Source organism: Serinus canaria, chromosome 1A (assembly GCF_022539315.1).
Source record: "Serinus canaria isolate serCan28SL12 chromosome 1A, serCan2020, whole genome shotgun sequence".
Lineage (NCBI taxonomy): Eukaryota > Metazoa > Chordata > Aves > Passeriformes > Fringillidae > Serinus > Serinus canaria.
In genome coordinates, this window is record NC_066314.1 from 3,353,459 (window position 1) to 3,376,528 (window position 23,070).

Consider the following 23,070-nt stretch of genomic DNA (forward strand, 5'->3'; position numbering starts at 1 on the left):
CCCATGAAAGCTGAGGTCAGAGCTCAGGAAACCCTGGCTCCCACCCTGCAGCTGGCAGGGTGTTGTTCATAATAGCAGAGACAAGCCAAAGGAAGACCAAGCCTGACATTTCTCACAAAGAATTTTGCTTGTGTTCACAAGTTGAGTGCACACCATCGTGCTTTGCCAGCCAAAGTCTTGCTGGCTGGAGAGTGGCTCAAAGCAAAGATAAAGAGGTTTTCTGCTTCAAGGCAAGGATCCCATACAGCTGCTTCATGGGGCTCATGTTGAGAGGAATAGTGGATTTGTCTTTACAAACAAGCTGTGGGTCTGCTGGTAGATAAAACTAGCTCTGGAAGATAAAAGAAACAATGGGAAGGATTCCACTGATTGATGCATAGAAGAAGATATTTGCTTTTACAAATAAACTTTAGGTTTGCTGATAAAATTAGACATTGAGAGATGAAAGAAACAATATGGAAGAAAAAACCCCTAAATTCCATAAGAATTAAAAATTAAAAGGGAGGGTTATACTTTAGAGAGAAATTTTGGGGAAATCTTCGGTATCAAGGGTATCAAGAAGTCTGAACCTCTCAAGTACCTCAGCCAATGGAGAAGGAGAGAAGGGAAATGCAGCCAGGAAACTGGGATAAAAGGAAGGCTGTGTCCTCCAAAAATTTGAGAGATCCCAGGGGATCACCCCATGGCCTCTCCCTTACTCGAATAAAGCCAGAAAGGACTCCTCTGTCTCCTTTTTGGACATAAACCTCTGGTGTTTGTAGATTCATTTTCCTAACAGTGTCACTCCCCAGCCAAAACCAGGGTGCTGTGGTCTCAGCAGCCGCTGTGTTCGGGGAGGAGTTGCGCCACTTCCTGCGCAAAGTCGCTGAGCACGGTCTAGCACAGGCAACCTCCTTCCTGTGCCAGGGTTGTTGACACTCTTCTGCTTCTCCTTAAAAATAAATGGCCAAAAAACATCCCTGGCTCCAGGAAAGCCTCTTTCCCAGCCTCTTCCTCATCTCAGCACAGTGCAGAACATGATGTGGCGGCCTGGCTCTGTTCCTTCTCCGTGTGACATCTTTGCAGCGCTCTGGGTAGGATGGAGTGAAATATATCTAGTAAAAATAGCTGGGGCTTTTTGAAAGTAAAACTTGATTGCCTTGTGTTTTATTGCTGGTGTCAGTTCCTGAAAGCCTGTCAGCTTTGGGGTTGGGAAGACGGGACTTTCATGATGAGGTTTCTTCAAAGAACATAGTTAGGCAAAAAAAATGTCTGGAGTTTTTGTACCTTGTGTGTTTTGCCCTTGAACATCACCAGGCAGAAAGGAGACAAAGAAATTCTCCATACTGGCATATTATTTTTTCTCAAAGCTTAACAGTAAAATCATCTAACTTTATTACAACTAATTGCAAAATTGAAATTGAAAAATATTAATTGCAGTGTTTGTAACACACTGAAATTTGTCTTCTACAGCAAAGTCAGTCTCTGGCAGACAAACCAATAAAAGTTGGGCCTTTTTACCTGCCCTTAGTAAATGTTCTTTGCTTGTCTTTGGGACTGGTTGTTTCTACAGGTAACTTTGTTTGGATGACTGAGGATAAAAAACATGCAGCCTTTTAAAGATGAACTGCCTGAATAGATGCTAAATGAAAATAATTTGGAGAATGAAGGAGTAGTTTGAGAGTAAATAATACCTTTATGTCTGTTCCTCTGTTTTCTGAACATTTGAGTGATTTCCAAGAGTAAAACCCAAAGTTCAATAGACAATATAACACAGAGAGAAAGAGTCTCAAATTAGCAGAAGACTTCATGGTAAAAGCACTAAAAGATAATGCCCAAGTAGCTGCATGGCACCTGTGATCTTTAGGAGAGCAGAGCTCTGTACTGGAATAAGCTGGCTGAGCAGTTGCCCTAGGTTACAATAAAGACGGGGGTTCCCTGTTTTAATCCTGAAGAAAAACTATGCTTTGGAAGGCTGATATTAAATAATTGCATGGACTTTAATGGCAAGTTTGTGCCACTAATCTCATCGTGCACTCCAAATAATGCATCCACAGGGCATGGATGGAGGGCTGGAACACCTCTGCTCTGGAGACAGTCTGAGAGTTGGGAGTGTTCAGTATGGAGAAGTGAAGGCTCCAGGAAGACCTCAGAGTTCCTTCCAGTGCCTAAAGGGGCTCCAAGAGAGCTGGAAGGGGGTGCTGGACAAGGGCCTGGAGGCACAAGACAAGGGAGAATGGCTTCCCACTGCCAGAGGGCAGGCTTAACTGGGATATTGGGAAGAAAATTTTCCCTGTGAGGGTTCTGAGGTCATGGCACAGGTTACCCAGAGAAGCTGTGGCTGCCCCTGGATCCCTGGAAGTGTCCAAGGCCAGGATGGATGGGGCTTGGAGAAATCTCATCTTGTCAAAGGTATCCCTGCCCATGGAAGGGGATTGGAATGAGATGATCTTGAAGTTCCCTTTAAATCCAAACCCTTATGTAATTCTATGATTATAATACTCAGGAACAAGTGTGAGAGTGGTATGCAAAGAAAGGGTGATGTTCTCAGCACTGTGTTTCCTGTAGTACAGACTCCCAGGATACCCTGTTGGGGCTGATGATAACAGCTCTGTATTTATAAGAAACAGTTGTTAAAAAACCCATAAAAGTATCAACCATTGCATTTTGTGCTGATTTCTGTGATTTTGATCTGCAGCTGACTGAAAAACAAGAACCAGCACATAGAAATTGAGTGCTAAAGCTGGTATTTTCAATCTTCTTATTGCTCCAGCTTTGCCCATGTTGACCTGCATTTTGGTATTATTTTGAATAACTGCACTTTTTTTTTTTTTTTTCACAAAACCAATGGCTGCATAAAGATTTGCCTTTTGACATTTGAGGCTGGACTTGGCTCACACTGACTCCTTCTCCCCACCATTCTCAGAGGTGAAACCTCTGCACCAACCTCTGTAACCAGAAAGGTATTTTTTTAGGACCACATAATCATTTAGGCTGGAAAAGACCTCTAAGATCATTAAGATCCTTGCAGCAGATCTACCATCAATGCTAGATCAGACTGCTCAAGATTGGCTCCATCCTGAGCTTCATGTTGTCTACAAGGTTTCCCACAGGACAGTTGGATCAAATCCATCTCTTTGCATTCAGTACCTCCACCTAGAGGTTGATGGATTTCTGGTTTAGGCTTCCCCACACCCAAATTATGATGGTAACATTTGCTCTTGCATTATCCAGGCACAACAGCCTGTAGCAGAACTGGTGAATCTGATTTTTTCTACTAAGGCAACCAAGAGCTCCAATGAGGGCAACCAGGTGTGGTCTAACCCCAGAGGTTAAACCAGCACAAACACCTCAAAAGCCCTTCAAAATGTCATTGTTATGGGATCTGCCTCTTATCAGCCAGTCTGTATTTCAAATTCATCTCCTGTAAACCAGTTTTGCTGGGCTGATTTTCTCACTTGTGACAGCAGATGCTTTTGTTTCTCAAGAATGAAACAACTTCTCCTTAGACCCATAGCTGGGCTGTGGGTACTGCTGCCCAGCACTTCCCTAACCTCATCAGCTGCCTTCTCTGCCCCAGAAAATATCCCTCACTGAGAGCTGAGTCCTGGCAGTCAGCCCCTGGTGGGAAGGTTGTGTTCTAGGGAAGTGCCTTATTTGTCCAAGAGCTGGCTGAGGTGAGGTCTGAGCTGGCTACATGCAGATTTCTGCTTTTCCCTGATAGGTTCCTGTCTGGTTTGGTTTGAGGAAAATCTTGGCTCATCACTGAAGCATTTGCCCATTCTTATGGCTGGTTTTCTCATCCTGTTCCAAGTTACCCCTGCAAACCCATCCACCCTCCATGTTCCCGTTCCTCTCCCTCCTACTTGGGAAATTAGATGCTGCCCATGTACAACACTTTCAGAACCACATCAGTGCAGAATCCCACAAAACAAAGGAAATTCTGAGTTTGCTTACCATATTTTGTGACTCATATCTTGTTGACCTAGTGCTGGAAATACCCATCTAAAATTTCAACAGATGCTTGTTATGGACAGAGGCAAATTTTTACCATAATCTTGTTCTCTGGATCTTTCTGAGTGAAAAGGAACATCGAATCGGGCATCCATAGCATTCAGACTCAGGATTTTCTCACACATCCCATTGGCAATGGCCATGTCCCATGAAATGGTATCTGCAGCAGAAAACCAAGTCACAAAGGAAGCATCACTGGTCCCTTCAGATGCAAAGGAAGCATCACTGGTCACCTGTTTGAGATGGAAGAGGAGCATGCTTCATTGCATCCATGAGCTGGTTCTTATTCCAGCAGGAGGTCTGACTCAGAGCAAGTCACCTGCACAAAAAACTTTTGACTTCACTTCTCAAGAACCCAAATTTGCATTTAGTTCATGGCCAGTTTAGCATGAGCTCATTTTTAAACCAGGTGATCTTGTATCTGCTCTTTTGGGCTTGAGTAAGGCTTAAAACACACAGCTAACCCTTCCAGGAAGTAAGAAAAGTAATCTCTGTTCCTTACCCTCTGTTGTCTTCCACAATCACGTAAAACATCTTGGTCTGAGAACTCTCAGACTGAATTGCATGAAGTGCATCCTTCCCTCCTGTTCCTTCCTATGCTAGTTATTTGTTTGTTGTGCTCTCAAGAAAACATCCTCCCACACAGGTTACAAAACTCCCCTGAAATTCCTGCCGGATTGACACATCAAGAAAATGAATGAGGAGAGGCTGTTTGCTCTGGAGGTCTGTCCAGAAGAAAAGGGCTTTGGAAATGGATGGTTTTTGTATTTTTCTGTTATGCTTTGGCTAAATAAGCGTAATCATGGATTCAGAGATAGCAACATAAAGTGGGACTCAGCTAACGTAATGTTGGAGGTGTAAGTCAGAACTTATCCCTCTGTGAAGCCTCATGGTCATCAGAGAGGAAGAAACCCTTTTAGAGTGTAATTCCCTTCATCTTCCAGATGTGAGCTGGAAATGTAGATATTCCTCCTGTATCTACTCTACAGGTGGTGCTGAGAACCAGCCCTTAAACAGGGTGAATCCTGCTTAACCAAAACCAGAGCTCCTGGGACTACAAGTCATTTAGATGGGGTGAGCCAGGAGCGACTTCCTACAGCTGTTTGTTTGTGTTAGTCTGTCCTCAAGGGTCAGTTTCTTGTGAACTCATTATAATGAGGACATGTTCTTGATTAAGTCAGGATTCGAGTCTGTCACCTCCTACAACACAGCAATATCACATCTTTTCTGGCTGGAGGCAGAGAGCTCTGAGTGACACATTCAGAGGTGAAGGTTGATCAGCATTGCCCACTGCACATAGCTGACCCTCCCTTCCATGCCACATCCACGGGCTCCAGGGGATGCCAAGCCCAGCAGAGATGACCAAAGGCACAGCCCCTGAGCACAAGGGCTGCTCTTCCTCATGAGCAACAAGGCTCTTCCTCTGAAGCTTGGTCTGACATATTTCCTCTTGCAATCAACAGCCTCATTTCCACGTGGAGTCAGCCAGCAGTCAAACTGGAAACCATGTCGACGTAACTGCTAATTACCCTCGGCATAACTAATGTGCAGTAGCAAAGCTTGCATTCATTGGAGTGTGGGGATGGCTAGCAGAGGAACCACATTGGTGCAGACACTGTTGAAAAAGATCAGCCTCTCCTTAAGGAAAGAGATGAGTGGCCGGGGTCTCATCTAGCTGCTGTCTTTTCCCCAGAAGAGTCTGAACCAGGATTCTGGAAGTGTGTCCTCCTCCTGGCTCTATGAGGTAAGTGGTGTGTTTTTTATGACTTTGGGCTATAGAAAGACTTAAAAGTGCAACTTTCAGGACCAGAGGATTTGGCCTGTGTCAACATAATTTTCCAGGCAATATTTGAGTGCGGCAGGCCAGGGTGGGGTGGGATGGGAAGAAGATGGGATATATCTCTACCACAGGATCAAAGAAATGCTGTTTGGCAACATCAGCCACAGGACTCTAATTCAGCTGTGTTTTCATCCGGCTGAGCCTTGAGTCACCTCTGCAATTCGTCACTTGTCATTTCCCAACAACCTGTTCCAGGGCTGTAGTAGGTGCCTAGAGGCAATTTTTATCCTGCTGTGCAACCTCCCAAGCAAGTCTGTGGGTGCTGCCCTTTGTTACAGTGCCTGGCTCTGCCACAAAGAGCTCAGCTTTGGTGTTCTCGACTTTTGAGTAGCTGCAGGCAGCTGTTGGGCTGCCCTTCAGTCTCCCTTTGGCCAGACTCAACACGTCTGAATCCCTTTCACAAGGTGTGAATCCCTTTCTAAAGGTGAGTGCTCCCTCCCTCAGACCACCTTGGTAGCATATCTGAGAGCAACTTCAAAGCAGCCAAATCTCAACAGCATTTGGGAGTCCACATACATGGTGAAATCCTAATATACAAACATTTTCCAGGAAAAGAAAAATCAAAGCAGGCTTTATAAGCAGGTTGTATTAATAAGTAAAGGTATTTTATCCTCCTAAGAATGTATCTGTATGAAACTACAGCATGGATTCATTTCTATACAGACCAAAATGTGACTGAAATTGAAATGCAGTTATGATTGCTGCTATAGCTTATGAGGAAGTATGTAGTTATCACTGCATGGTGGAAATAAAATTCCACAATTTCAGAATTCAGGCTCCAGAGTAGCATTAATATGGTGGGACTTCCACTTTACCTGAGGAACAACTGCAGAATGTGAGAGACCAGAAGAAAAGGGTAATCCAGGTTCTTGTTAATAGATCCTTTGGGGTGGAGTAGAATGAAACAACACTGAATGACCAGTGTTTTTTAAGAATATATACATATATGGGTTTGTTTTAGAACAATTTGGTTGCAATGGAAAAGAAGGTCAGTAGTCATTTTGGTCAGTAGTATTATCTTTATAAAAATCCATACTATATCCATATAGTATACCTGTATATATATCTCCATAATATATATCCATATATATATATATATATATATATATATAGATATATATATATATATATATATATATCTCCATATATATCCATATATATCCATATATATCCATATATATCTATATATATATCCATATATATCCATATATATCCATATCCATATATAGATTTACATATCCATTAAAAATCACTTAAGGAAATATATAAAGGAAAGAAAGAAAGAAAGGATAAGAGTAGAAAGACCTCACCTCCCATGGATCCAGGAACAAGATTTTATTGTTATTTATTTTATATTAAATTATTTTTATTAAATTATTTATATTTTATTGTTATTTTATTGCTATTTTGATGTCTGTTGGTTGAAGTGATGGTCACAGTCTTGATCCATTGGGTGTGGGGGGAAAAGCCCCCAAACAAAAAGTCCAGTGAGTTAAAATATGTTCATCCTGGGTGGGAATACCCAGCGACCTCACCTGGGGGGGAGGTTTCAGTCCTTTGGTAGAAGGCATTAGGAATGAGTCTGGGGACATTTCAGGGGCTCTTTGATGGTTTATGACCTCTTCTCAGCTGCCTCTCACATCAGGGAAGTTAAGGCTGTTATGGCCCATGGGAAGGGATGAAAACCCTCAGGTGTGAATGTGACCTTCCCCAAGGGCAAGGTGTGGGAATTCTACAGCTGAGCCATTTGTTTAAGGGAGTACAACTGCCATGATAAAAACACCATCCTACCTCCACAGGGGCTGCTTCTTATCATCCTTCTCCCTTATCTGGCTCAAAACCTGCCTTGTAGCCTCCAGTGGTGGTTGTTCTGAACAATGGTGGTGGTGGTTGTTCTCTGAACTATGCAGTTCAGAAGTTTTGCCACGTGAGGATCTGAAAGTGAAAATAATATACTGGTATTTGGTCTCCAAAGCCAAAAGAAACTGAAAGAGTGTAACCACAGGGAGCCTGACAGCTCTCAGCTGTGAGTGTTAGTAGCAGGGTGGTGATTCATTGGTGGCAAGAAGGTGACCCTTCTGTCACCTCAGTGTTACCTGCTCTGCATGCACAGGGACCATGGCACTTGGTCTGGTGGAGTTAATGTAACCAAAGATATCCAAATCCTACACCAAATTTTTCAGCTGAACTGTACAATATTAAAACAGCTGTTGATCCTTGTGAGGAAAAAAATGGATTGAATAATTTATCTCCAAAATTCAAGGATTGCCATGAGCCAGCATTTGGAGTGTTGCATAGAAAGGCTTGAGGAAAATAGTTTAAAATGGATAATGTACCTCTGCTGTCCTTGGGGAGGGATTTAGTAACATAGTCAAGCTTTTATATCCTTACCTTTTCCTTGTACTTTTCTCCATAAAATTGATACTTTTCATATAGCTCTGGACAAGGGGTCTTTTTTTCACATAGAAAATGTTCCTTGAGGGAGAGCTGCAGAGCAGAGGTGCTTTAGGGGCACTTCTGGGACACAGGGGAAGAACAGAAGTAGCAGCTGTTGTCTTTTCTGTGAATCTTTGGTCTGATTGGGTCAGTGTTTTACCCATCACTTGAAGCTCATTCTCATTTGTACATCTGGCAAAGGTGAACATGTGAATGCCCCATCCCTGGAAGTGTTCTAGGCCAGGATGGATTGGATTTTGAGCAACCTGGTCTAGTGGAAGGTGTCAAAACAGGGGGTTTGGAAATGGATGATGCCTAAGATCCCTCACAATCCAAACCATTCCATGACTCTTTCTGTGATTCTATGAACATACCTGGCATGTAAGGTGACACCTGCATGTATCACCATCCTGGCTGATGTAAAGAGTGCTGGCCTTCAGGTGTCCACACTCCCTCTCTGTCCTCACTCACAGATCCTGCCTGTGGCCATGGGAGAACAGGCAGAAGAGCACAAATCTCCTCAATCCACCCATCCAAGCAACATTCCTGTTTCTTGAATTTTGTTTTCTCATGTGCATTTGGTTCTGTGATTTACTTTTCCCTGAAGACCTGCAGCCCTCCATGTACTTAGTATCTCTTCAGCCATTCACTTCCTTTTTCCACAGGGACTGAAAACTCAGGAGAAGGTTTTGATGACATCTCATTTTGATGACATCTACATTTTTTTTCAGTAGAATCACAGCATCATTTAGGTTGGAAAAGATGCCCAAGATCATCAAGTCATACCTTTGATTAGTCACCACCTTGTCACCCAGACCATGGCACTGAGTGCCACGTCCAGTCATTAAAGTAGAAACAGTACTGCCCTCTGGTTCAAAACCCCCTCTTTCCACTATTGCAGTCATAAGAGCTGTTTCCATTTCCCTGCGTTTGCTCACCTACTTCCCAGCTTCCCCTGCTTTACCATGAGGTTGGACTGCTGCATTTACCATCTGATACAAAGAAAACTGAGGGAGAAATCAGGAGAACATCCACTGGGAGAAGCCAGGTCTGGACTTTAAAACAATTTCACTAAAAAGGTGCTGTTGGGTTTTTTTGGGTTTCTTGGGTTTTTCTACCATGATATGGAAAACTTACCAAAAGTACTTCATGTAGGAATCTCTGATCTCACAACTGTAAGAAGACTGGAGGATCCAACATAATTTTTTACAAGTAGAAGAAATGGAGGTTTTTCTTATGGAACAGACCACAGGATCATTGGGCAGCAGAGCTCACTAAACATCTCTCTTCCAAATAGTACACAGCTCAGGGCAATATGTAGGCAGTGCCTACACTAACTTGAAAGACAGAGAAGATCCAGTAAATAGGCACTGGAGCAGAGATTTTTATTAAAAAAAAGTGAAATGCAAAACCATGAGCTCGTAGACCTCAGGAGTTCTTTCAGAGATTCATTACTTCATAACCATATCTGGTTAAAACAACAAACATGTTATTACTCTATTCCTGGAGTTTTGTAAGTGGAGGAAAATGAATCCAGTTTAGTTGTCATTGAATGAGCAGTGGGAATAGACAGCTCCTCTGCCAGCTGTGCCCCACCTGCACAGCCCATTTTCAGCTCTCCTAGCTGAGTTTCCCTCTGCATTTGCCTTCCAGGGGAGCAAGAGCCCTTCACTGAAATCCTGCCACCATGCTGGGGCTGCTGTGGCTGCAGGTGTTGGCCAGCTGCCTCTGGCTGGGACACAGTGAGGTGGTGAACTCCTTTACAAGTTGTCCTCAGTTCTTCTATGCAGGGACCCCTCCAAATGATGCCCTGAATCCAAATAACCCAGCCTGGATCTGTCAGCACTTCAGGAACTCATATCACTATGCCACCCTGTACGACAGAGACAGGAGAATTCCAGTGTACTCTGCTTACATCTACCACCCTGGACCTGGAAACAGATCTAAATCATGGTTTGTTGAGCCCCATGTGGGTGTCTCTCTTACAGCACATTACCCTCCAGCTACTCAGAGATGAGCAGCAGCATTCAACCCAACTTTTCTCTTTCCTCCCACTTCCATACACACATGCAAATGGACACACTGAACAGGATTCCTGTTATTGAACTCCAAACCCTTGCACCACATGGTTCCTCTGATGCATCTGAGACATCAGCAGGAGCATGAGATGAATCACATCCCAAAGGTGCCCAGCTCTCTGCCTTCACCTGACAGGAACAGCAAATCAGATTACTTTGCATGACATGACAAAGTCAAATGCTTCCCCTCCCTGTGCCCTGCTGTGCTGGGTGACCAAGTGAAGGGGAAAAGGCCTCCAGGAGAGGCTAAACTTGAGGGACAAATAGTCTGCTGGGATCTGATCCCTACTTTGCCCTGAGCTGTTCTGCATCCCTGGCAGAGCTAATCTGCTCCCAGTGAAGAGTCAAATAGGCTTTGGTGAGTGGTGTGAGAGAAGTGAGGAGAAACCCAGAAGGGGCTAATGTGGCCCAGGGACAAAACCTCGAGGCAAAAGGTACTGGAGATGAGAGGGTCAGTTTAACTGGGGTGGGATTTCTGGAGTGACATTTCAGGCAGTGCAAAGTGAGGAGCCACATTGTTGGTCCATTCAGAAGGGTGTGATCTCCATCCATGGACAGAGACCCCTGAGCACCTTTGGCTCAGGCTTGGTCCAGAAGGATCCAGCAGACAGACAGAACTGCACAAGCTCTAGAGCCCTCACCAATGTCCTTCAGACAAACTTCAGTAAGAAAGGCCTGGCCAATTAAGGAAAAGAAGAACAAGAAGTTCAGGACCTTTCTATGAGCAGAGTAGGAGGAGGGTGTTTGGTGAAAATGTGCAGGATCCTAATGTCCAGTTCCAGAGGAAGGCTAAATATGCTTCCCTAATGATAAACAACAAGGTATTGAAGTTATGAAAAAATTACCATTTGCACTTGTTACTCACAATAACACAAGCAACTAATTTCGTCTTGCACCACTGCTGTCTCCACATTAGGGAGGGATAAAAACTTCGGTCTCTTTGTAGAATCATAGAATCATAGAGTGGTTTGTGTTGAAAGGAACCTTAAGTACCATCTCAATCCAAACCTCCTGCATGGGACAGGCCACTTGCCACCAGACCACCATGCTCCAAACCCATCACTGGCCTTATGTTCCTAGACCCTGGACACAGGATACCTGAAAAACCTTTGATTTTGGTAACATTCTCCAGAGGCATTTTTGGAGTATTTAGTTTTCAGAGGAGTCTTTTGGGATTACAGGCTCCTCTCAGAAGCTGATGTTTTTAAATTTCATATCAATGATGCTGCAGAAAATACTCCCTGGTCCAGATCAGCTCTGAGACACATTCTCAGCACTTCTGCAACAGATTCCATTCACATTGAAATCTTTTTGCTTACTGAGCAAAACCATTCATCCTTGAACAAGCTGCAGCCCTCCCAGGGAAACCTCAGCTCCAGGACTGATTTCCTGACACATCTCCCTGTGTATGGGATTACAGGAGGCAATATCTGGTGTTCTATGACTGGGGTACACCTGTAGCAACCACAATAAAATCACAGAATCACAGTGTGGTGTGAGGGGATCCCGGGAGAGCCCTGGGCAGATTTGGGCTGTGGAGACAGGAGGAAAGGGAAGCAGATTTGGCAGGGAAGGTATCTCACCAAAGTCACCTTTCAATCCTAGGAGTGGGAAATGCTCCTTGTGTCATGCATGCATCCATGCTCCCAGCACAGGCTGCAGGCTGGATCACAAAGGTCACAAGTCAAACTGAGAGCAGTCAGATTCTGAGCTACTTGCTCTTTAAAGCTCTTGCATTCATGCAGGAGGGTCATGTGTATGATTTCTCTCAGATTCATACATTTTCCTGCACTGAGATGACAAAAATATGGGATCTTGACCATCAGAGGCTTCTGCTCCATGGAAATCTGTTTTATTACATGAATCCTCAGTACTGATACCTTTTCCTCTTCTTACGCTGTCAAGCTGATCAACCCAACTTATTCCAGGGATATAGATACAGAGACATCCGTCAGTAATCGATACCAGATCACTCCACAGCAAATCGGCCAGAGTCAGGCTATCAACCAAGACTACAACAAGCTCCAGGGTTTGGACCGTGGTCACTTGAGCCCCAGTGGCCACCAAAGTGGCAACAACAGCAAGTGGGCCACATTCACCCTCACCAACATAGTGCCCCAGAACAGCACACTCAACAAGGGCCAGTGGAAAGACTACGAGAACCAAATGATGGCTCAGAATACCCAGGGCTGTACAATGACCTATGTGATCACGGGTGCTGTGCCTGGGAACACCTACATCTCCAACAAGAGGGTTAACATACCCAGCCATATCTGGTCAGCTGCCTGCTGCCAGACCAACACTATCAGGAATACTTGGGCAGTTATTGCTGAAAACAACAAGAACCAGGTGCAGAACCTCACACGGGCACAACTGGAGACCAACTTGACCCAGCGCTATGGGAGGGGACAGGTTTCTCTGTTCCACAGTGCCTGTCCCCCCTAACAAACCTTATATCCTGGGTGGAAAAGGCTCATGAGCTTTTCCCACATGTCATTAGAATCACAGATTGCTTTGTGATTTATGGGACTTCAAAGATCATCTCGTTCCATCGCTTTTCCTGTGCAGTGATACCTTCCACTACACCAGGTTGCTCCAAGCCCCATCCAACCTGGCCTTGAACACTTCCAGGGATGGGGCAGCCACAGCTTCTCTACTCACCCTGTGACAGGGCACCACCACCCCCTCAGAATAGAATTTCTCCCTAACATTTCATGTAACCCTGCCCTTTGTCAGTGTGAAATCATTCCCTCTCGTCCTGTCACTCCATGCCCTTGTTCAAAATTCCTCTCCAGATCTCTTGATGAACTTCTAGGTAGTGGAAGGGGATCGAAGTTCTCTCCACAGCCTTTTCTTGTCAAGGCTGAACACACTCAGCTGTCTCAGCCTGTCTCCAGAACTGAGATGTTCCAGACCTTGAAATATCTTTGTGACGTCCACTGGACTCCACTCCAGCGTATTTTTTGTCTTTCTTATGCTGTGGGCCCCGGACCTGGACACAGCACTCCAGGTGCAAGGACAAGATTCTGGACAACCTTCTCTAGAAGATCCTCCTTGACCAAGGTTATGGGCTAGAAGATTTTGAGTGGTCCCTCCCACACTCAACAATTCATTGATTCTGTGCTCCTGAGACATGCTTTTGTTTGCTTGCTTTTGAAACTGTACCTTGAGAGCAGCACCTGTGGTATCAGACAGGCAGGATGAGGCATTAAATATAAAGGAAGCTTTGTGCAGCCAAAGATAAATTTCTGTGATGCACTGTTTGGATACCTTAATTCTCTGCCCTGCTTCTGAAGCTTTTCTGCAAAATTGCAGGGAACTGATTTGGGGAAATGTATTCAATATATTCAATGTATTCAATGTATTCCATGTCATAATCAAACAATCATCACAGGACAGATCATTTAGTTCCTGAGTAGTTCACAATAAAAATTATTTTCTGCAGTGCTGGTTTGCAGGGTCATCTCATGTATAAACCACAAGTTCCTTCTTGCTGAAATTTCTGCTACCAATAATGTCACAGTTCCCAGGACATCAGCACTATTTCAGGCTGAAAGACATCCCAGTACCTCAGGGGCTGCCTCTGACTCGCTCACCGACCTCTGCACACTGGCTGGGGCTTGAGACCACACTCATCCTCATCCCTGCTCATCCCTGCTCATCCCTGCTCATCCCTGGAAAGCTGTTTCAGCTTTCCAGGCTTTGGAACTATGGGTGATTGACCAACCCCATGAATCCCACCTCCATCACCTCCTTGTGCTGTCCTGGGGACCTTTACCCCTGGCAGTACCTAGAAATGCCCTGTGCTCCACAGCAAGCTTGTGAAATACTTGGGAAGCCAAAAAGAAGAAGGAATCGGTTTCACAGAATTACTGAATGACAGAATTCAAGGTTGGAATAGACCCCCAAGGTCATCCTGTCAGACCATCCTCTCTCAGCACTACCACTGTAAACCTTAGACCACAATCCATATTACCTAGTGCCAAATCCAAATGCCTCTGAAACACCTCCAGGGATGGTGACTCTGGCACCTCTCCGGGCAACCTTTTCCATTGTCTGACATGACAGTTGAAAGTATTTTTTCTAACATCTAATATGAATTTCCCCTGTCTCATCTTAAAGCCTTTTCCTCTAGTCCTCTCACTACTGTCATGGTAGAAGAGACCAATTTCAACCTCATTACAACCTCCTTTCAGGCAATTGTAGAGTGCCCTGAGCCTGCTCTTTTCGAGACTAAAATGTAATCCTAACATCTAATCTAGTTCTGCCTTCTGTCAGTTTAAAGCTGCTCCCTGTTGTCTGGTCACTCCAAACCCTTCTCAAAAGCTCCTCTCCATGTGAAACACTCTCAGGTACTGAAGGAGCTCTAAGGTCTCCCAGAGCCTTCTCAGCAGAAGGCTATGCATGAATAAGGGCTCTTACAAAGCCTTTGCAATCAGGCAAGGGAAAATATGCACCCTGACCCTACTAATTGTGTTCTGAGAGGCTGCAGAAGAGCAGACTGTGAACATCTGGATATACTCAGAGACAGGCCAGTCAGTCTAATGCCACAAGAGTTGTTCTGCCAGGAACAGAAACACATGTAGGTCCTCATTCATGGGGGATGAGGAAATGAACAGATAAGTCACCAGACCCAGTTATTTTCTCCTGACACGTGATGCTGCAAGAACCTGGGAGAAATCTGAATAATAACAGAAACTTTTCTTTTCAGTGAAATTTCCTGTTTATCACAACAGGCAGATTTATTGCCAGGTATATATTGCACTGGAACTCCTGAGGGACCAGCCAAGTATTTCTTCAGGGAGAAGAAGAAAGGAACTATTCAGCTGCCTGTTCTGAGACTCTGCTTCAAGGTAAGCTCCTGCTCCTTTCTCACCATTTACTCCAATATTTCAGGACTTTCCTGAGCTTTGGAATAAATATATATGGGCAAAGCCTAGGTTGGAGTTGCTGAGTTCCAACATCTGCTCTCCAAGGAGCAAGGAGAGCTTATGCAGGCACTGAATTCTGCAACTCTTTAATGCTTTCTGTAAAGGAAGTCAAGGACAGAAGGAATGATTTGGGAAAGAATTTCAGGCCAAGTCAACTGGAAAATTAAAATCAAACTGTTCAATAAGAAGGAGGGGTGAGTTTATTGAGCACTAAAACTCCACCCATGACCTTCCAAGAGGCCTCTGGACAAACACAGGTGGCTGAACTCCTGGACGAACTCCTTCTAAACACTGTGGGAAATCTAACAACTTTGCCTACCTGGAGATCATATAGAAACAGCCAGTTTGAGACTGCAGCAGAGGCATTTGAGACTCCTCTGCCACTTTGGGGCTGCGAGCAGAATCCTGTGCCACTCTTTCCCACGGTAGGCTGGTTTCCATATATCTGATATTAAGATAGACATTAAGTTGGTTAAATACTTATTTAAGCTTGTGGAGGGGGTCATACAAAAGGACTTTTCAGGAACTTCTCTGCTTGACTTGGGGCAGCTTTGGGCATGTTCTGCAGAGTACTATAAAAAGTCACCATTTGTTGTTCCTGTTCTTAGTTTCCAGCTTACTGATCCAGGGTTGCTAAAGAGAAAAAGGACCAGATGTCTTGCATCAGAGCCAAGGGTATACATAGCTTAATACCCCAATGTCAGCTGAGAGGCTGGACCCCAGGTGGATCAGTTGGGGTTCAGTATTGGGTCTGACTGGAAGAGCTGAGTGTCTGTGTGAACCTGGATGGTGCCAGAGACCTGTAGGAAGTGCAGCATTGCTGTTCTTTGCCTGCCCAGTGCCCCATGAGATTAAAGCCCAGCTAAGCATGGCAGGGGGCTGAGCAGAGTCCATGCCCAGCAGGTGTCTGCTGTGGGAAGGTGCTGAGAGCAGGAGGGAGTGAGAATTGCCTGAAACTGAGTCAGGGAAGATTTAAGCTGGATATCAGGAAGAGGTTTTTATCAGGAAGAGGGTGGTTGAGCCCTGAAACAGGCTCCCCTGGGAAGTGGTCATATCACCACACCTGCCTGAGTACAAAATGTGTTTGTACAATACCGTCAGGAACATGGTGGGATTTCTGGGGCTGTCCTGGGCAGGGCCAGAAGTTGGACCCAATGGTCCTGATGGGTCCATTCCAACTCAGCATCTTCTGTGATTCTACTGGATCATGTTTGGAAGTAGGGGCTTCCCGGCCCTGTTTCATTGAAGGATTTTTTTCTCCAGTGCCAGTGCAAAAGCTGAGCTCTGAGCTCAACTGAAATATGTTGGAAAAGGTGACCTTGTCTCAGTGCCATATCTCAGTTCCATGATAACTTTGGCCTGAGAGCTGTTTAGGCATTGTGTGAGTTTGGAACACCCCTCAGACAGACTATGCCCCCACCGCTGCCTCCTCTGGGCACCTAAAACCTATTTTAGATTTCATACTCTCATGTGAAAGAGGGAGATTTGCTCAAACCTTCAGCGTGTGTTCAGTCTGTTGCTGCCACATGAAAGCCAAAACTCTTCTCAGTCAGTTTGTGTCCTGTGGTAGGGGCCCTACACTGAGCAGTTCTCTGGGTTGGAGGGTTTGACTGACTTGTTCAGGGTCACACACCAACCAGAGAAACCCTCCTGGGTCTCCACACTTTTACCCATTGCCAGAAATTGCCAGTGCCCCTGAAGGACTCACTTTAACTGTTTACAGAATAACACTATTAATAAAACTGTGACAGGTTGACATTTGAGGCTTGCCAGTGAAAGAATCTGACTGCAAAGAGATATTCAAAGTGCGATATTAATTCAGAACAATATACTAAGAAATTTTAATCCCAACAAAAGCTGGCTTGAGGTAATCATTCATCATGCATAAAGTAGGATTCTTACCCAATAGGCATCTCTAAGGGAGAGAAGGCAGTTCAGCCCATCAATTGACCCCAGATATTACAATGGAGTCTTCCATCACTTCTCTCCATTTTTAATTCACTTTTATACTATTTCTTTACATTTAGGCGGTGTTTGCATGTAGTCATACATCTTTCTCAGTGACGGGTTTTCATGCCTTGGGGGTGGATATCTCAGTAAGGTACCTGCAGTAACCTTGGAATGGGGAGGTGAGTTAGTCCAAGGAGAGGAATTTTGCATGGTTGCTGATTCAGCAGCAGGACATCTTCATTTGTCTCCCACGGTTTTCAGTTGTCACGCGGATTATCAGCTAGATAAAGCCACCAAGGTGTCTCCTCCGCAAGGGTTTTGACAGAGCCTGGCCATGGTATCTCCACTCCACTCCACCTGCTGTTTAGGCCCACCTTAGATTTAGTCCTTCTTAGTCCTGTGTGGGAGGCCAGGTTTCATCCTGGGAGGAGAAACTGTATTTTCTCCTGTACCTTCTCTACCACTATCCTTTTATCCCCAGTCATCTCCCTGCACAACCCTATAGCAATGATGATTTTTCCACATGCATGAGGACAGAAGTTACCCCCTGCTTGGTCTCTCATAGTGTCCTTCTCTACATTTTCCTTCCAGGGGAGCAAGAGCCCTTCACTGAAGTCCTTCCACAATGCTGTGGCTGTTGCTGCAGGTGTTGGCCAGCTGCCTCTGGCTGGGACACAGTGAGGTGGTGAAGTCCTTTGAAACTTCATGTCCTCAGTTTTTCTTCCGAGAAACCCCCCCGAATGAAGCCCTGGAGCCACAGAACCCAGCCTGGATCTGCCAGTGCTACAAGAACCAGTATTACTTTGCCACCCTGTACGACAGGAAGATGCGTATTCCTGTCTACTCTGCTTACATCTACCAGCCTGGACCTGGCAAAAGACCTAAAACTTGGCTAGTTGAGCCTCAGGTGAGTGTCTCTCTTACAGCACATCACTCTCCAGTCATTAAAAGCAATATTAAAATAACCATTTCTATTTTGCTCCAACCCACTACACATGCAAATGTACCCACTGGACAGGATTCCTGTCATTGAACTCCAAACACCTGCACCACATGATTCCTCTGATGCATCTGAGACATCAGCAGGAGCATGAGATGAATCACATCCCAAAGGTGCCCAGCTCTTTGCCTTCACCTGACAGGAACAGCAAATCACATTTCTTTGCACAACATGACAAAGTCAAATGCTTCCCCTCCCTGTGCCCTGCTGTGCTGGGTGACCAAGTGATGGGGAAAAGGCCTCCAGGAGAGGCTAAACACGAGGGACCAACAATCCTGCTGGCATCTGATCCCCACTTTGCCCTGAGCTGTTCTGCATCCCTGGCAGAACTTCTCCCAGTGAGGATCAAACAAGCTTTGTGAGTGGTGTTAGAGAAGTGAGGAGAAACTCAGAAGGGGGTGAGGTGGCCCAGGGAGAAAGCCTCGAGGGAAAAGGCACTGTAGATGACAGGGTCAGGTTAACTGGGGAGGGATCTCTGGAGTGACATTTCAGGCAGTGCAAGTGAGGAGCATCAGTGTTGGTCCATTCAGAAGGGTTTGATCTCCATCCCTGGGCAGTGACCCCTGAGCACCTTTGGCTTCAGGCTTGGTCCAGAAGGATCCAGCAGACTGACAGAACTCCAAAACCAACAGAGATCTGCCAGATGCCTTTCAGTCAAACTTCAGAACTTTAGGAAAACAGGCCAAGGAAATAACGGGCATAAAAAGAGGAAATTCATGTCATTGCTAAGGACAGAGTGGCAGGATTGATTTAGGTGTAAATGAACCACAGAAGAAACCCACATGCAGCATTACAAAGGAAAGCTAAATATAATGCACTAAATGTTAAATGAATTTCTGAAACAAAAATAAATTTGCAGTTTGACTGCACTTTGAGTTCCTTATAGAAACTCAAGCAACTAATCTGGTATTGTACCACATCCAGACCAGACAAAAAACAGGATCTTGACACTCAGAAGAGACTTCTGCTCTAAGGAAATCTGTTCAATTATGCTCATCCCCAATACTAACACCTTTTTCTCTTTATTTCCTGCCAAGCTGATTGGCGCAACTTATCCCAAAACTATGGAAAAAGAGTGGACACTCTTAAATCGATACAATGTCACCCTAGAGAAACTCAGCCAGAGCCAGGCTATCCTTCATGACTACAAGAACCTGACGGGTTTGAACCGGGGCCATTTGAACCCCAATGGCCACCACGATGACTACAGCAGCAGAATGGCCACCTTTACCCTCACCAACATAGTGCCCCAGGATGAGAAACTCAACGGCGGTGCCTGGAACAACTACGAGCAGCAAACGATGATCAGGAGGACCCAGGGCTGTCAAACTACCTATGTCATCGTGGGTGCTGTGCCTGGGAACAACTACATTGCCAAGGGGAGGGTTAATAAACCCAGCCACCTCTGGTCAGCTGCCTGCTGTGTGGTGGACAACAACTACATAAAGGCTTGGGCAGTAATCGCTGAGAATGACAAGAACCAGGTTCAGCTCCTCACACTGGGAGAGCTGGAGGACACGTTAACTGAGCTGTATGGGAGGGGACAGGTTTCCCTGTTTGACAGTGACTGTCCCCGAGAATAAGCCTCACATCCTGGATAAAACAGGCTCAGGAGCTTTTGCCACATGTCATAAAATCACAGAAAGTTTTTGGTTTGAAGGAATTTCAAAGATCATCCCTCTAGTCTCAGCTCCTGAGCCATGGGCAGGGACACCTTCCACTATCCCTGGTGGCTCCAAGCCCTGTCCCATGGTAGTGAGCTTCTTTGTTATGAAATTGTGGTGTTATAAGTTCAAAATTATTTGTTATAGTTGTCCCCCATGCATATTGGTTTGTCCCTGAGCTATGTCCACCCATTCTCCTGTACATCTACCTAAAGACCTACCCCTTATTCCAGAGTCTTCCCTGCCACTCAGGGAGACCCTGCCCTCCTCCCTTGTCCATCACAGAAACCCCACCTTTGTTTCCAGAAACTTCTGTGTCCATCCTGGATCCCTGGAATACCTATTGGTCTGCTTGGCCTGCTCTCCTCCCCTGTTATCTCCCACTGGATGTCATGATGTATACCTTGCCTTGTGCCCCTTCCCAGGTGTCTCTCCATTGATCCAAGTTTGTATCCTCCCTATGTTCCCTCCCCCATAATTAAGATGCTGTTACCCTGTAGAGCTCTGTCGCTTGTTCCTGGATCCTGTCAGATTAAAGTCTCTTGAGAGCCTACACAAGTGATCCCTCTCTTTTCCTTCACGCTGGACTCCTTGACTTGGGATTCTAGCAGCAGCTACACAGAGCAGCTTTGCTAGAAAGCAAGGCAGCCCTGCTTTACTGCCACGCAGAGTGACCCAAGGGGCAGACAGGGAGCAGCCACTCTTGCCACAGGCCAGGAGCTTGGGGTAGCCATGGTCATCTCCAAGCAGTCAGCCCATGTCACTGTCCAACCTGGCTTTGAACACTTCCAGGGAAGGAGCAGACACAGCTTCTCTGGACAACTTATGCCAGGGCCTCACCACATTCACAGTAAAGAATTTCTTCTTAACATCTAATCTAACCCCATCTGCTTTCAGTTTAAAGTTATTCTCTCTCATCCCATCACTCCATCCCCTTGTCCAAAGTCCCTCTCTCTTAAAACCGTTTAGACACTGGAAGGCGTCCAAATTCTCCCAAGAAAGAGTCTTTTCTCCAGGCTCCCTCACCCTCAGCTCTTTCATCCTCTCTCTAGAAGTACTTCAGCTCTTGGAGCATCCTTGTGGCCTCCTCTAGACTCCACTCCAACAGCTTTATCACCTGTTGTGGATCCTAGAGCTGGAGGCAGCCCTACAGTGAGGTCTCACCAGAACAGAATAGAGGGGGACAAATGGAGTGTAGAAGGGAGCAAGACAACTCAAGGCTCCCAAAGACTTGGGAATAATTTCCAGGGAGGTCTGAGAGAGCAGACTTCACATGATATCTATGTTCCATTAGGAAGTGAGAAACCTGTCTTCAGGTCAGGGAAACTTACATATAAAAGGATACCCACTGCCACTTGCTTATAGAGTAGTTTAGGGACTAACATAACAATTTCCATGCCAAGTGTGTAATTTACTAATAAAACCTTATGGAAGTTGACATTGTTTTTTGTTGCTCCTTTTGACCATGAACATTTCGGAGTCTTGGGTGGGGTAGGGGGGGGTCCCTTTTCATTGAAAGTGGTTTCGGGAATTACAGGTAAAGGTTAAAAGAGAGACCTTCTCTATTTGAGTTTAGTCATGAGATGCAGAAAGGACCCTGTGACTTGGTAAACTCCTTCTGAGGGAGCTGTGTGGGTTCAGCTGGATCCAGTCTTATCCCCAGATTTTGTCGATTGTTTCCATCCAAAAGATTATATAGATGTAATTGAAACTTTATACAACTTGTCGTATAGGTATGAGGATTGCAAACCATACATATTTACATAATTGTATATGGTTTAAGGTTATAATGATAAGGCAAAAATATGTTAATCAGAATTATTTAGTTCACAGTATGGAAGCTATAACTACTAGTATAATATTGTGCACTATGAAGCAGTATTGAAGAAAAAAAATTAAAGCAGTTGTATTAAAACCAGCAAAAACAATTAAATAGAGATCACCCATACCAGTGGCCATGATCAAATCTCGTTGGCTCAGCCTCGAGAAGTGACCTTGAGAGGCATCTTCACTCCAGGGAGGAATCTCCACACACACACACTCCAGAAACGTGTGTGCCTGGTGTGCAAGAGCTAAAGAGAGCAAAAGCCAGTCTCTACTTCACATCAACAGCAATGTTCAGACACTTGCTGGGAAGCAGGGCACAATTCCTCTAGAAGGCCAGCATTGAAAAATCATGTGCACCCCTCCTTCCTCCTCTTTCCCTTAGCTTATATATCTGAGCTAAAGTCATAGGGTATGAAATATCCCTTTGGCTAATTTAGGTCAGCTGGCCTAGTTGTGTCCCCTGCCAGGATCTTGCCCACTCCCATCCCCTGTGATGGGGGGAGGAATGTCAGAGGGACAGTGCTGCTTTGCAGTAGCCAAAACACTGGTGTCTTATCAACACTGTCCTGCTACCAGCACAGCAATGTAAGTGCTGTGACCTTCACCTCGGTCAGTCCCAACACAGGCATTCACAATAAAGTTTACTTGCTGCAGTGCTGGATTGCAGCTTCATCTCATATATAAAGCACAAGTTGCTTGCCACTGAAATTTTCACCAGTAGTACAGTTACAGTGCCCATCCTTGCAGGAGGTTCAGTGTCCAAACACAACCAGAGGATGCCATAAAACCTGCACAAACATCAGCACAACAGTCCACATACTTCTCCAACAAGTGAGGATGAAGAAGTGGGTCAGGGTGCCAACAGGTCGTACAAGATATCCCCATGGCTCCTGCAATGAGACTGCAACTTTGCCATCCTCACTCTTGATCCTTTGGGGGTGGGGGCCTTTGCATCAGAGTTCAGTGGGTTCTCTGAATTCAGGACTAAGTGGGGTTGCCCCACTTTTCCCCGGGAAGGGGTTTTACACTGGGTCATGCAGCACTGGGGAGTTGGAGACACTTTGGGGGTCTTTGGTAGTTTATGGCCCCTTCTAATGATATGACCACTGCTGGGCCCTGCTTTGTTCTATCAGTTGGGCCTCATCAGAAAGGAGGAGTTTGCCCCACTTCCACCATGTCTTAAGTGGCTAAACCTCACTTAAGACATCAGTCCCAGCTTAACAGAGACAAACCACAGGACTCAACCAGCACGTTTAAACCAACTTTTGTCTAACACACTTCTGGATATTTCTGGTTGTAACAACAAACTAATCATTCTGTTATTCCTGGACTTGTTGAAGCAGAAGAAAAT

At 45.2% G+C, this 23,070-nt stretch overlaps 2 protein-coding genes across 4 annotated transcripts; both read left to right on the forward strand.

The window, feature by feature from the left end:
* Positions 1-900: 900 nt before the first annotated feature.
* LOC103822480 (endonuclease domain-containing 1 protein-like) lies at positions 901-21,330 on the forward strand. Of its 3 annotated transcripts, none has more exons than XM_018922391.3 (5): positions 901-1,073; positions 5,457-5,737; positions 15,059-15,200; positions 17,820-18,135; positions 19,266-21,330. In XM_018922391.3, exons 4-5 carry the CDS (start codon positions 17,854-17,856, stop codon positions 19,809-19,811), a joined length of 828 nt encoding a protein of 275 aa, XP_018777936.2. In that variant the 5' UTR covers positions 901-1,073; positions 5,457-5,737; positions 15,059-15,200; positions 17,820-17,853; the 3' UTR covers positions 19,812-21,330. The 3 variants fall into 3 exon arrangements, with proteins under 3 accessions (XP_018777936.2, XP_018777937.2, XP_030094377.2); XM_018922392.3 differs by having other exon boundaries at positions 15,084-15,200; XM_030238517.2 differs by lacking the exons at positions 901-1,073; positions 5,457-5,737 and adding an exon at positions 6,118-6,257.
* Positions 5,500-13,791, forward strand: LOC103822518 (endonuclease domain-containing 1 protein-like). The gene is made up of 2 exons (XM_050985413.1): positions 5,500-5,507; positions 12,219-13,791. The coding sequence occupies exons 1-2, from the start codon at positions 5,500-5,502 to the stop codon at positions 12,790-12,792; spliced, it is 582 nt and encodes a 193-aa protein (XP_050841370.1). The 3' UTR covers positions 12,793-13,791.
* Positions 21,331-23,070: the final 1,740 nt, after the last annotated feature.